The sequence below is a fragment of the Chinchilla lanigera genome, unplaced genomic scaffold (assembly GCF_000276665.1).
Source record: "Chinchilla lanigera isolate Chin_1 unplaced genomic scaffold, ChiLan1.0 scaffold00084, whole genome shotgun sequence".
Classification (NCBI taxonomy): Eukaryota; Metazoa; Chordata; class Mammalia; order Rodentia; family Chinchillidae; genus Chinchilla; species Chinchilla lanigera.
The window spans coordinates 6,672,106-6,685,220 of NW_004955485.1; the positions used below are offsets into that span (position 1 = coordinate 6,672,106).

Consider the following 13,115-nt stretch of genomic DNA (forward strand, 5'->3'; position numbering starts at 1 on the left):
ACTTCTGACATGAAGAAATACAAACAGCAAATATATACATGAAAAAATATTCAACATCATTGGTCATTCGAGAGATACAAATTAAAACAACTGAGATTCCATCTCACCTCAGACAGAACGACTATTATCAAGAAATAAGGCAATAACAAATGTTGGAGAGGCTATAGCAAAAAATGAACCCTTCTCCATTGTTTGTGGGAATGTAGACTGGTGCAACCACCATGGAGATTCCTAAAAAAACTAGGATTGGAGGTCCCATTTGACCCAGCTATTTCTCTGCTGGGTATCTTCCTAGAAGAATTAAAAACATCATACCACATGAAGCCACTGTGGAAATCAATATGGAGATTCCTCATAAAACGAGGATTAGAGTTCTCATTTAACTCAGCTATTCTCCTTCTGGGTATTTTAGCAAAAGAATTAAAAATATCATACCACAGTGATATAGGTGCACTCCTGTTTATAGCAGCACAATTTGTCATAGCTAAATCTTGGAAACAACCCAAATGCCCATCAGCTGAAGAATGGATTAAAAAGATGTGGTATTTTTATACAATGGAGTATTACTCAGCTATTAAAAAAAGATAAACTTGAGGCTTTTATAGGTAAATGGATGCAACTACAGACCATACTCATAAATGAAATAAATCGGACCCACGTGTAAACATCGTATTGTCTCCCTAGTGTAAGAATCTGAAAGAGTAAATAAAACCCAAAATGTACAATAGATATTATGAAAGGGAAAGAAATTGCTCAAAGGAAGGAATAACTGGGATGCGGGAAAGGAGAAAAAGAAAGAAAGAAGGGAAAAATATATATATGTATATAGAAAGATAGCTGGGATAATTGTACTGCTGATGTCTAATGGTTTACTGAAAGAAACAGTTAATGCTTAAATTTTTTTGACCAATTTTGCATGCTTATATCTGGTAATCTGAACAACTAATGTGAAGACAACAATATGCATTATAACAACCATTGGTGAATTCCTACCATGTTGTCTGGTGAAGCTCTGTATCATTTCTAATGGTTTTTTTTAAATTATTTTTTATTCTCTTTAATGGTTTGATCAACCTTGCACTTCTATATCTGGTAATCTGAGTAACTTCATTGAAGATAACAATATGTAATACAACAACAACTGTTATTTCCTATCACTCTGTTGTGGAAACCCTGTATCATTTTTATTGTTTTTGCTTCGTTTTGCTTTTGTCTCTGTTGTTGTTATTTTATTACTTTCTTATTCCCTTTAAAATAAAAAAAACCATCATACCACAGTGATATATGTGCACCCAAGTTTATAGGAGCACAATTTCTAATAGTTAGATCTTGGAAACAACCCAAACGCCCATCAACTAAGGAATGGATAAAAAAGATGTGGTTTTTTTTATACAATGAAGTACTACTATTCAGCCATGAAGAAGGATAAACTGGAGACTTTTATAGGTAAATGGATGCAACTCAAGACCATACTCATAAGTGAAATAAACCAGATGTGTGTAAACATTGCATTGTCTTCCTAGTAAGAGAAGGTGAAAGAGGAAGAAAGCCAAAAAAACCATATATATATATGGTTATATATATATGTGTGTGTATATATATATATATGTGTGTGTGTATATATATATAGAGAGAGAGAGAGACAGAGAGAGACAGAGACAGAGACAGAGAGAGAGAGAGAGGGAGTGCATGTTAAGATAGTTACGCTACTAATTTCTCTTAGTTCATTGAAAAGTTTGTGCTAATATTGTTTGGACAATCAAATGCCTGTATCTTGTACTCTAAGTAACTAATTTAAAGATAATAACACGCAATGTATTAACCATTGCCACCCTATTACCTTGTTTTGAAATTCTATTTTTTCTCTTTAAAATTAAAAAAAAGTAAAAGCAATTATAAGACTCATATGGAAATCTCAAGGGGCCTGAAATAGCCAAACAATCTTCAAAAAGAAGAACAAGGACTCACATGTCCTAATTTCAGATGAGATTGGGTACAGGCAGGGTGGTGTGGCCATATACTCATTTCAAAACATACCACAAAGTTATAGTAACAGGAATAGTGTAGTATTGGCATAAAGACACACAAATAAGTCAATGAACTAGAACAGACAGCCCAGAAAGAAACTCAGGCATATGCAATTATATTATTTTTGATAAAAGTGTGAAGACCATTCAATGGAAAAAGGTTGTCTTTTCAACAGGTCATGCTGGGAAAATATATACTCCATGCAAAACAATGAAGTTAGATGAGCTCTTATCTAATATCATATACTAATCGAAAAGAGACCTAAATAGAAGATCTAAAACTATGAAACTCTAGACATAAAGGGAAAAAAACCTTTAGATTTGCAAACAATTTCTCTGATGTTATACCAATCCAACAAATGAAAAATTAGACAAAGTAGACTTCATGAAAATTTTAAAACTTTATCAAAAGACAATGTAACAGTATAAAAAGGTAACCTACTAAGTGAAAGAAAATATCTACAAATCAATATATTTGGTAAGAATGATGAGCTAGAATATACTGCATAGACAGTTACTGAAACTCAGTAAGCCTGAACAATCCAATCTAAAAGTGGGCAGCAGACTTGAATAGGTATTTCTCTAAAGATAAAGCACATGCACAAACCCTAACCATCACTAATCACTAGGAAAGCACAAATAAAAACTACAATAAGATACCACCTCACACTCATTAAGATGACAACTATCAAAAAAGAAAAAGAAATAACAAGTGCTGACAAGACTAAAACATTTGGAACCCCTGTGCACGGTTGTTGGGAATGTAAATGGGTACGGCAGTTCCTCAAAAAACTAAAAATAGATTAATATCTGAAACAATTCCATTTCTTATTATATACCCTAAAGAACTGGAAGCAGTCTCAAAGAACTATATGTACACATGTCCATAGTAGTGTTCGTCACAATAGCTAAAACATGGAAATAATCCACAGGTCATGAAGAGATGATAAATAAGCAAAATGTGACTCATAATACAATACACGAACTATTATTCAGCCTTAAAAAGGAACAAAAGTCTGACATATGCAACAACATGGATAAACCTTAAGGATATTATGCTAAATGAAGCAAGCCAGTACCTATATGATTCTCCTTACATGAGACAGTAAGAGGAACCAAAATCACAGTCAGAAAGTAGAAGGGTGGTTGCCAAGGGCCAGGGAGAGGGAAGAATAGGGAATGGCTATTTAACAGGTAAAGAGTTTCAGTGCTCAAGATAGAGTTACAAATAGTTGGTGGTGATTACACAACATTATGCCTACATTTAATACCAGTAAACTGTACATTTAAAAACATTCAAGATCACAAACGTTCTGGGTTCAATATCCAGCACTGTAAAATAGAAAGCAACAAAGTAAATGTCACATGTGTTTTAACACAATAAAAATATAGGGGGAAAAATCTCAAAAAAGTAAATAAATTTATACCTTTTTTATTTTATAATAAATATTAATAAGTAATCATTTAATTTGTCCTAATAATTCTCTTTGTAAGAGTTTACCCTAAAATAATAAACATTATAGAAACTGCCACATGAAAATGTACATTTCATGTAATGAAGGCAATTGCAAAGTAGTAAGGGCAGTCTTTATAGGAAACTGCTGGGACAACCGCATATCTACATAGAAAACATGAAATTGAATTTCTACCTTACACCAAACAAAAATCAACACCAATTTAATTACAGACCTACTGTAGAAGGCAGCACTATAAAACTAAGAATATATGACATCATCATTCCCTTGGATAGGGAAAAATTTCTTGACAAAAAAAGAATCATGTAGAAAAAAAGTTCATGAACTACATCAAAATTTAAAATATCCATACCAAAAATCACTGTGAAGAGAGAATAAAAAAGCAAGAAAAAGATGTGTATTATGTAAATAACAAAGGATTAGTATCTAGAATATATAAAGACTCCTATAAATCAATGAGGTAGAGAGAACTCAAAAAAATTTAACCAATACTTAAAAGAAGAGGAAATCTAAGTGGCCAATAAATACATGAAAAGGTGTGCAACCTCATTAGTAATCAGGGAAGGTATTACTTCACATCCATCAGGCCACAGATAAGTTGCCAGCAAATCTAAAGCTTCTATCAAGATGATTTAAAGATCCAAAATTAGATATGATATATTACTTTCTTGACCATTCTTTATGAAATTTTGGCAGGATATCCTGAAATAAACTGTTGTATATAATATTACTTTGTCATTCAATGCAAGTGAACCATAATACATACTTAAACTTTTAAGTGAGTTTATAAATTTCACACTATACAATTTATCAACTGGAAGTAAAAATAAAACAAGATATCTTGATTTCTCATATATCTCTTTAAAAGTGAGGTACTACAAAGACAACATACAAAGAAAAAATTAACTCTATATTTTTCAAGTTATGACAAAATAAGAAAAGGAAAAAGGAATGGAAAGAAGGAGCAATGATTGATTCAAACACTTTTCCTTACTTAAAAAAAAAGTCCTCACATTAATGAATATTTCAGCACTAATTTATAGGAAGAAGTATGAGTGGATAAACTGGCAAACTGGAAAAGGTGACCATCTTATACAAGAAGCAACTAAGTACCCTGCTTTTACTCTCTCCATGTTATTCAGTGATTATTATACTTACAGATAAAAAAACAGAAGGCTAATAAGAAACAGTGGTATAAAGCAGTTATTCCTGGTTTTGACATTTTTCTTTTTATAACTTTGAGATGAGATTGTCCCCTCAAAAACTACTTCTTAAAAAATGATTGAATTTTAGGAAAGAAATTATCCACTAGAATTCAGACTAGTATCTTCCATTAAAATATGTTTGGAAATTCTAAAACAACTCATTTTAGTACACAAAAGTAACAGATTTTTATGACAAAGACACATATTATACAATAACATAACAGTGTCTTATATTCAAGCAACAGGGTACTTGGCATAGAGACTCTCTTGTGGTAAAGTCAGAATTTTGTTGCTAAATTGGAGAAAGATCTGAGTAAACTTAACCACAGATTTATAAAGAAAAAAAATGGAAATACAGTAACAAGTCACTTAAGTGGAAGTATAAATCAGCACAAAAAGTAACTCTAATTCAAAACAGAGAACTAAGAAAGTTAGTTTAGTTTAAAAGTGGAAATTTTGCCAAACAAGTTTAAAAGTTTAAAATTCTGCCAGGAAATATAAAAGAATTCACTATCACTTTCAATGTCAGATTATTTTACATTGTTTAAGAAGGATTCATCAACATAATTAGACAAGGAAAAGAATCAAGGAGTATAGATAATTGAAAGAAGAGAAAAATGTCAAGAGATAATAGCTTTTAATGAGGTTTTGGATTAGGCAAAAATTATTTTTGTCCAGTTCGTCACAAAACATGGAAATTCTGTTTTGTCATTTTTACATAACCTCTATGAACCAAAACAAGTTACGAAATAAAAAGCAATCTACATTGTGGATAAAGGAGTCATCCTGGAAGTCACTAAAGAAATGATAACCAATTTTAAGTGGGCAAAATAGTACAAATGAACCCCACAAACGTTGCACTCGCCCAGGAAACACCTAGCAGTATCAGCAGGCACTAAGCCAGGCTTCTTCTATACTGAGTGAGGAGACTCGTCGTTTTGTTGCATGTCATAGTCATCTGATTTTGCTTTCTCACATTATATGGTATTTTATGAACACTACAATTTAATTTTTATTATTTGTACATTAAGAACATTACTCACCAATATTCCTGTTCATTTATTTTGGTGCACATCTGTGTTCATTTCTGTGGGATACACAGCTGGGAACGGGATTCCTAGATCATAGGGTATGTCTATCTTCAGCATTAGAGAATACTGCCTGTCTTTCAAGATGGTTTTACCAAGTGGTACCCACAGAAGTACAGGAGTGTTTTAGCCTATTTTCTGTTGTAATACCACTGGCTGATACACAAGCACAGCAGTTTATTTGGCTCATACTTTGCAGGCAGGGATGTCCAAGAGCATGGTGCAGGCATCTGCACAACATCTGGGAAGCACCATCTTGTCTCAATACATGCTAAGGGACATCACACAGCAAGAATCAAGCAAGTATGCCAGAAAGGGTTTGCTTTTATAACAAATGCACTCTTTCAATAACCCATTAATCCACGAATGGAATAATCCATTCAGGAGCCCTCATGACCCAATCACTTCCCCACATCCCACCTCCAAACTGAATTAACATGAATTTGGAGATTAAATTTCCAACACAGGAAATATTTTTATTAGTATATGTTTGCAATACATGATCACATTCATTGTGGGGGGGGTTGTACATGTACATAACACATCTTGTCCCCGTCCCATCTCATTCTTCCCAGGTCCCTCCAACTCTTGTTCCCCTTCCATTTGAAAAGGCTCTATTTCATTTTTTTCTTCAATTCTTTTATCCTTTCTCCCTCCCTTCCTTCTTCCCCTCTATCTCCTGTTCCCTTTCCCATTTAAGAAAGCTCTATCTCCCTTCTTCCTACTATCTACCCTTTATTTTGCTCTTTATATTTTCAGTTTCTCATACAAGAGAAACCATATGACATTTAAACTTGTGTGTCTGATTTACTTCATTTTAACATTATGGTCTCAATGTGTATGCATTTACCCTCAAATGCCTGAAGTTTACCATTCTTTATGGCAAAGTAGTACTCCATTATGTATACCGTACCGCATTTTCTTTATCCGTTCATCTGTTGATGGACAAATATGCTGCTTCCAAGATTTATCTATTATCAGTTGTGCTCCTATAAACACGGGGATCCCTGTATCACTGTAAAACAATGACTTTAACTCTTTCAGGAAGATTGCTATAAGAGGAATAGTTGGGTCAAACAATTTCTAATTTTAGTTTTCTGAAGAATCTCCATACTGATCTCCACAATGGTTGCACTAATTTGCATTCCTACCACCAATGCAGAAGGGCTCCTTTTTCCCTCTGGCCTCGCCAGCATTACTTCTTCTAAGAAGTGGTTATTCATTTCACTTGCCCATTTTGTGACTGGGTCTTTCATGGGGGAGGGGTCATTTTTTTAAAATTCTTCATGTATTCTTAAATTTGGTCCGCTGAAGAGTAGCTAGCAAAATCATTTTCCCATTCTATAGGTTGTCTCTTCACTCTGTTGGCTGTTTCCTTTGATGTACAGAGGTCTTTCATTTGATATGATTCCATTTATTTTTTTCTTGGCATTATTTCTTGTTCCACTGGGATTCTGTTTAGCAAATCCTTGCCTATGCCTATGCCTCGAAAGTTTTACCTAGTCTATCTTCCAATACATTGTTTCTCTTTCTAAATTGAGAGTTTTGATCCATTTTTAGTTTAGTTTAGTATGTGGTGAGATATACGGGTCTAGACTCAACCTTCTGCACGGAACACATGAAATCTGGGGAACACACTCAAAACACAACTGTGAGTTTCCCAGCTGTCCTGTATCCTCACTGACTCTTGTAATTAAATTGCATATGTTTTTACTAGCCATTCCACTGGTGTTATATTTCCTAGTCAATAATGTTGAGGGCCTTTTTGTGTACTTATTTGATAGTTGGGTATTCTTTGTGAAATTCCTTATTAAGTCACTTGCCCATATTAAAAAGTAGCTCTATTGAGGTGTAATTCACATACCACAAAAATTCACCCATTGTAAGTATTCGATTTTGTGCATTACTAAATTTATGTAATTTTGCAACCGTAACCACAATCAAGCTTCATAACCCTTCTCTCACCTCCAAGTCCTCTGCACATTTTCCAGTCAGTCCCTGTTCCCACACACAGCTCAAGACAACCAACCAACCCAAAATTATCTCTGCAATTTTTCTATTTTTAGCTATTTCTTACAAAAGAAAACATACAATAGCAAAAGCTTGTGTGTAGCTTTTTTCACTTAGCAAAAGGTTTCTAATCTTGGCACTATGGACATTTTGGATGAAGTACCCTCCCACTATGTACATTATATCAAATCCAAAAACATGTCAGGAGTCATAGGGTCTGTGTAAGAAGTAATAGCAGTTTTGATTATTATAGTGACAATGAAAAAAGAAAGAGGACAGAGTTGAGAAATACTGAGTATGTAGAATTAACAGCCCTGGTGTTTGACTGGGTTTGGTGGGTAAGGCAGCAGGAGGTATTAAAAATGACTTCTAGGTTTCTGGCCTATACAACTGGTAGAAGGGGATGGCAATTCCTGAATGGAAACACAGGAGCAAACTGCAGGCTGAAACAATGAGCTGAATTAGTTCATGTTCTAGACTTGTTGAAGGTATCTGCAAGACATACAAGTGGAAATGTCCAACAGGTGGATGTATAGATCTGGAGTTCAAAAAGGATGGATCTAAAGTTCAAATAAGAGGTCTCAGGTGGGAGATGCAAATTGCATTTAGATGGAAACTGAAACCATGGGAGAAAATGAGTTCCCATAAGAAACAGCAATAAGGCACCCAAGCCTGGAGAATCCCAACACTTAAACATCAGAAAAGGGACAGGACCTTGAGCTAGTACAATTGCCTTACATTTTTTATGTTCTCTGGCCTATTAGTCTGCTTTTTAATCTGTATATATGATAATTTATAAGATCTTATAAGATAAATAAATGAGTCAGATGCTGCAGAAATAAAAGGAGGGTGCAGGTTGTTAAAAGAAGGGAATTGAAATGTGTTATATATCCCTACCAAGTCCCTACAGTGAATATAATCATTATGTATGCCAACATGTGCTAATAAAAGTTTTAAGAAAGAAGACACACTAGCAGAGGAGTCTGAGGGGTAGACAGAGGTATAAGGAGAATCAAGAGTACAGTGACCTAGCTGAGCATGATGATAATCCCACCTACTCAGGAGGCTGAGGCAGATGGACTGCAAATTCAAGGCCCACTGCCTTAGCCTCATTCTATTTCAACAAATAAAAAAGGTTGTAGGGATGTACCTCAGTATCAAGGCCCTAGGTTGAATTCCCAATACCGCCCCCCCAAAAAAAGAAGAGGAAGGGGGGCGGAGAAAGAATAAACAGGAAAGATGGAAGGAGGGAGTGAAGGGGGAGGGAAGGGAAAGGAACAGAATAGAATAGAACGGAAGGGAAAAGATAAGAACATACTAGACACAACTGAAGAAGCCTTACTCTAGCAGAGATTGTTTTCTTAATTAACATAGCAGGATAGACAAATAGACTGATGAAGAAATAAAGACTGCAGAAACATACATATATGATAAGACACTGCACAGCAGTAAGGAGATACCCTCTCTCCACCCCGCAGTGAATAGTTTTGAGATAACTGTGTATGCATACGGGGAGAAAAATGAAATTAGACCCCTATCTCACACCACACACATCTACTCTTGGTGAATTAGTCTCCTAACTACTTAAAACAAAATAATAAAACTTTTAGAAGATAAAGTGGGGGAGCATCTTCATGTTCTCAGGCTAAGAAAGAATGCTTTAAACATAATACAGAGCATTAGTTATAAAAGAAAAATCTGACATATTAGGCTACATTAAAATCAGTAATTCTGTTAAGCTGGGTACAGTAATACACGCTTGTAATCCTAGCCCTCAGGAGGCTGAGGCAGGAGGATCAATGTGAATTAAGGCCATCCTGGGGCCCACAGTGAGTTCAAGGCCAACCTAAACTACATAAAGAAACCCTGACTCAAAACAAAATTTTTTTTGTTAATAAAAATATACTATGATGAGAGGGAAAAAGGTCACAGAATGAGCCTTATTTGCAATAACCATAACCAGCAAATGGTTAAAATTCAAAATACATATGCATTTGTAATTCTAATATACATACATATGTATGTAGTATACACATATACTTACAAATAAACAAGACAAGGATCAATAGCAAAATTAACAAAAGAATGGAACACAAAAGAAATTCAACTTACCAATAAATATACAAGCCAACTTACCGATAAATATACAAAAAAATTACTCATTAGCAATCAAAGTATTATACCATCAGACTGTCAAAAATTCTGACAATATCAAACGTTGATCAGAATCCAAAACAAGGACATTTTCATGCACTGCATAAAGTAATACAACTACTTTAGCATCATCTAGGTAAAATTAAAGTTACACTACTCTGAACCTAGCAATTCCACTCCTGGGTTCAGAGTGAAAACTCCTGAGTGAAAATCATACATATGTGCATGAATATGAGGTGTAACAGCCAAACACTGAAAACAGCCAATGTGTCCTTTAGGGATATAATGGTAAATAACTGGTGATATAATGATATATGGGAATACTATGCAACCATGAAAGTGAACTGATAATATAGTTCTAGGACGGTGATATATAATGCTGATTTTGAAAGAGACAAAACAGAACAGAACACACTTACTATAATTCCATTCTTATAAAGTTCAAATGCATACTAAACTAAATTCATAATGTTCAGAGATAGACATCTAGATGGAAAACTACTTTAAAATTCAAATAAATAACAGGATAGTGGTTTCCTTTAGGGGGAAAGAAGAGAGATCTGATTCAGAAAGGAGGTGGGAGGGAGTCTGGGGTGCTGGCAGAATTCCTTGGTTCCGACATTACTACAAATTCACTTTACTATTATCTATATATTTTTGTACTTTTAAATTAAAAATTAAATATTTCACTACTTTTGGCGAAACTTATCAGTTCTAAAAATCACTTCCATTCAGCACACACCTAAGAATCCAGTTTCAATTCGTTTAAGAGCTAAAACAGCTTTCCACAAATATTCAATATATAACTTAGCTATTACTTTTTCTGTTTAAAACAGTAGAAATCTAAATATAAAAATACTGTGAAGGACATTACATATTTTCACTTATACACCATACAATACAACATTAAAAAGAGAAACCAAATGTAACATTGTTAAGCTTCTTAAGAAAGTAATTTTGTTAGAGTTGTATAAAACTGGACTTGGCGAATACACCTATGCAATGTAAAGATGATTCAAGCTAAACTAAATACACAACATGACTTCCTAGCTACAATTTCATCTTTGTAATAGCTACCAATTTCCGTAAGGGAATGATAGCTAGAATGAAGTTTACAAAGTTTTCTGCTGCATATTACCACATACAATGTTCAGGTCTGACAAACACACAACCTGCCCAAGGTCACAGACTACCACTGAGTAGGGAGACACACTGACTCCAGAGCCTATGCTCTTCAAATTACACCACCTACATTCAATGAAGCATGTTTGCCATTAGCACCTACCACCCTCTCACTACAAGCCTTGAGAATTTACCTCTGCCTTTCCTAGCCAACTCAAAGTATGTTACTAGATGAAGGGATCTGAATAAATGTTTAGGAAAATCTACGGTTTTACAGCTAAGAAAACAGGAGACCCAAAGGAGTCAAGCGTTTGGTCCAAGATCACAAAGCTGGCTTGTCACAGCCAAGCACTAAAACACGGTTCTTGACTCCCAGGAGTGATCTTCCCACTACACTAAAAGCCCTTCCTACCACGCATCTGACATGGCAAGTTCTTGCTGACACCATGCTACCCTCCACACAAACACTGCAGATTACTTTGCCACCATTAATATTCACACGAGGCAATGGGGATCCCAAATGTACGTTATAATTTCGGCCCACTGTTTTACTACAGAACACAAATATACTGACTACAAAATATGACAAGTGCTGTAGTAGCCATGTGAACAATGTGTTTTGAATGCACTCAGAAAAGAGTAGGTATTTCTGACTGAGTAAAGAATGAGGACTGGGGTATGGCCAGTTGCATTTGAGGGAAGGCAAAGGCAGAAGTGGTGCTCAAAAGTAAGGGAAAACGCTATCATTTCTGCCAGTAGATGTTACAGTAAAAATAATCTATTAAATATGGGGTCAGAAGATTTAAGTTCAAGTCTAGGCTGTGACTCGCATAACTGTGAATACTTTCTGAGTCTCCCGTCTTCACCGTCAAAATGTGGGTGCTACCACTGGCGTGCCGACTTCCCGGATTTTTATAGGGACCAAACGATGTGAACGTGCTTAAAAACTGCAAAGTTCTGTACTCGTGTGAGTTATCTATGTTTTCACTTCCAGGCAAGTGTGGGCCCTTCCTCTAAACTGTGCCTCATAAAAACCTCACCCTTCAGGATGAAAATATTCCGATGACATCATTCCTACGCTCCTGACAGTGTAAACGGTTCACATTAATGCTTTCAGGTTGAAACGTCAAACCTCTTTTTATTGAAACAAGTATGTGTGGACAGCGTACGTGTGCTTTCTTTTCATCGCTTGAGCGCTGGTACTGACTTCTAGTCAACGCTTATTGTAATTATATTTAGAAACTAGCACCAGATGCTCTTCTTCTTCTGGAAATGTTCTACCAGCAATTCCATTCCATTTTACAGCACAGGGTCAAGCAACCGATTCAAGAAGAGTCTGCAAGTGGCAATCACTTTACTCGGATCCCAAGAGAATTGTTATGTATTACACAGAGGCTGCCAGATATATGCCCGAGTCCTCAAAAAGTAAACTGCTTCAGCACACGCACGCACGCAAATGCAATCGGTACAGAAGCATCCACCGAAAAGACCTACGTACGAGTTTCCGATTTTAAGACCCTTGAGGACCACAACCAGACCGCCTCCCCAAACTGAAGCAAGCTCCCCGCCTTTGAAGTCTGGCAGTGGACTGTGGAAACCCTGCCTCCGCGGCGATCACTCTTCAAACTACACCCGGCCGCACCGCGCTCACCCAAAGCCAGCCCCGCGGTCTAAAGCCAAGTAAAGTTCCAACGCACCATCGCGAAGTCGAGGGAAGGGACGCGCCGGGTAATTCCCAGCGCAACTTCCCGTCTCCCCCTTACCTTGTACACTTTCCCGAACGCGCCGTCGCCCAGTTCGCCGATGATCTCCCAAAACTCCTCGGGGTTCAGGTCCCTCTTAACGTGCTCGTACTGCTTCTTCTTCTTCTCGCTGCCCAACTTGAAGATCTTACGGAAATTGAAGAAGGACATTTTTCCTGCGCGCAGACCGCTCCGCACGCGAGCGGGGAACCACAATGGGAGGAAAGTTTCCCGGCCCCGCGCTCCCGCGCAGCCGGGCGGGCGCGGGGTCCCGGGGAGGGCGGGGCCGGAC

The 13,115-nt window shown here is 36.3% G+C and overlaps 1 protein-coding gene across 1 annotated transcript in view; it reads right to left on the reverse strand.

Moving 5' to 3' along the window:
• Positions 1–13,115, reverse strand: part of Slk (STE20-like kinase) — a gene marked incomplete at its 5' end in the record, with an annotated part of 67,523 nt that extends 54,408 nt beyond the window's left edge. Inside the window, 1 exon segment of the mRNA XM_005403794.2 lies at positions 12,845–13,115. Coding sequence (XP_005403851.1) covers positions 12,845–12,994 — 150 coding nt within the window.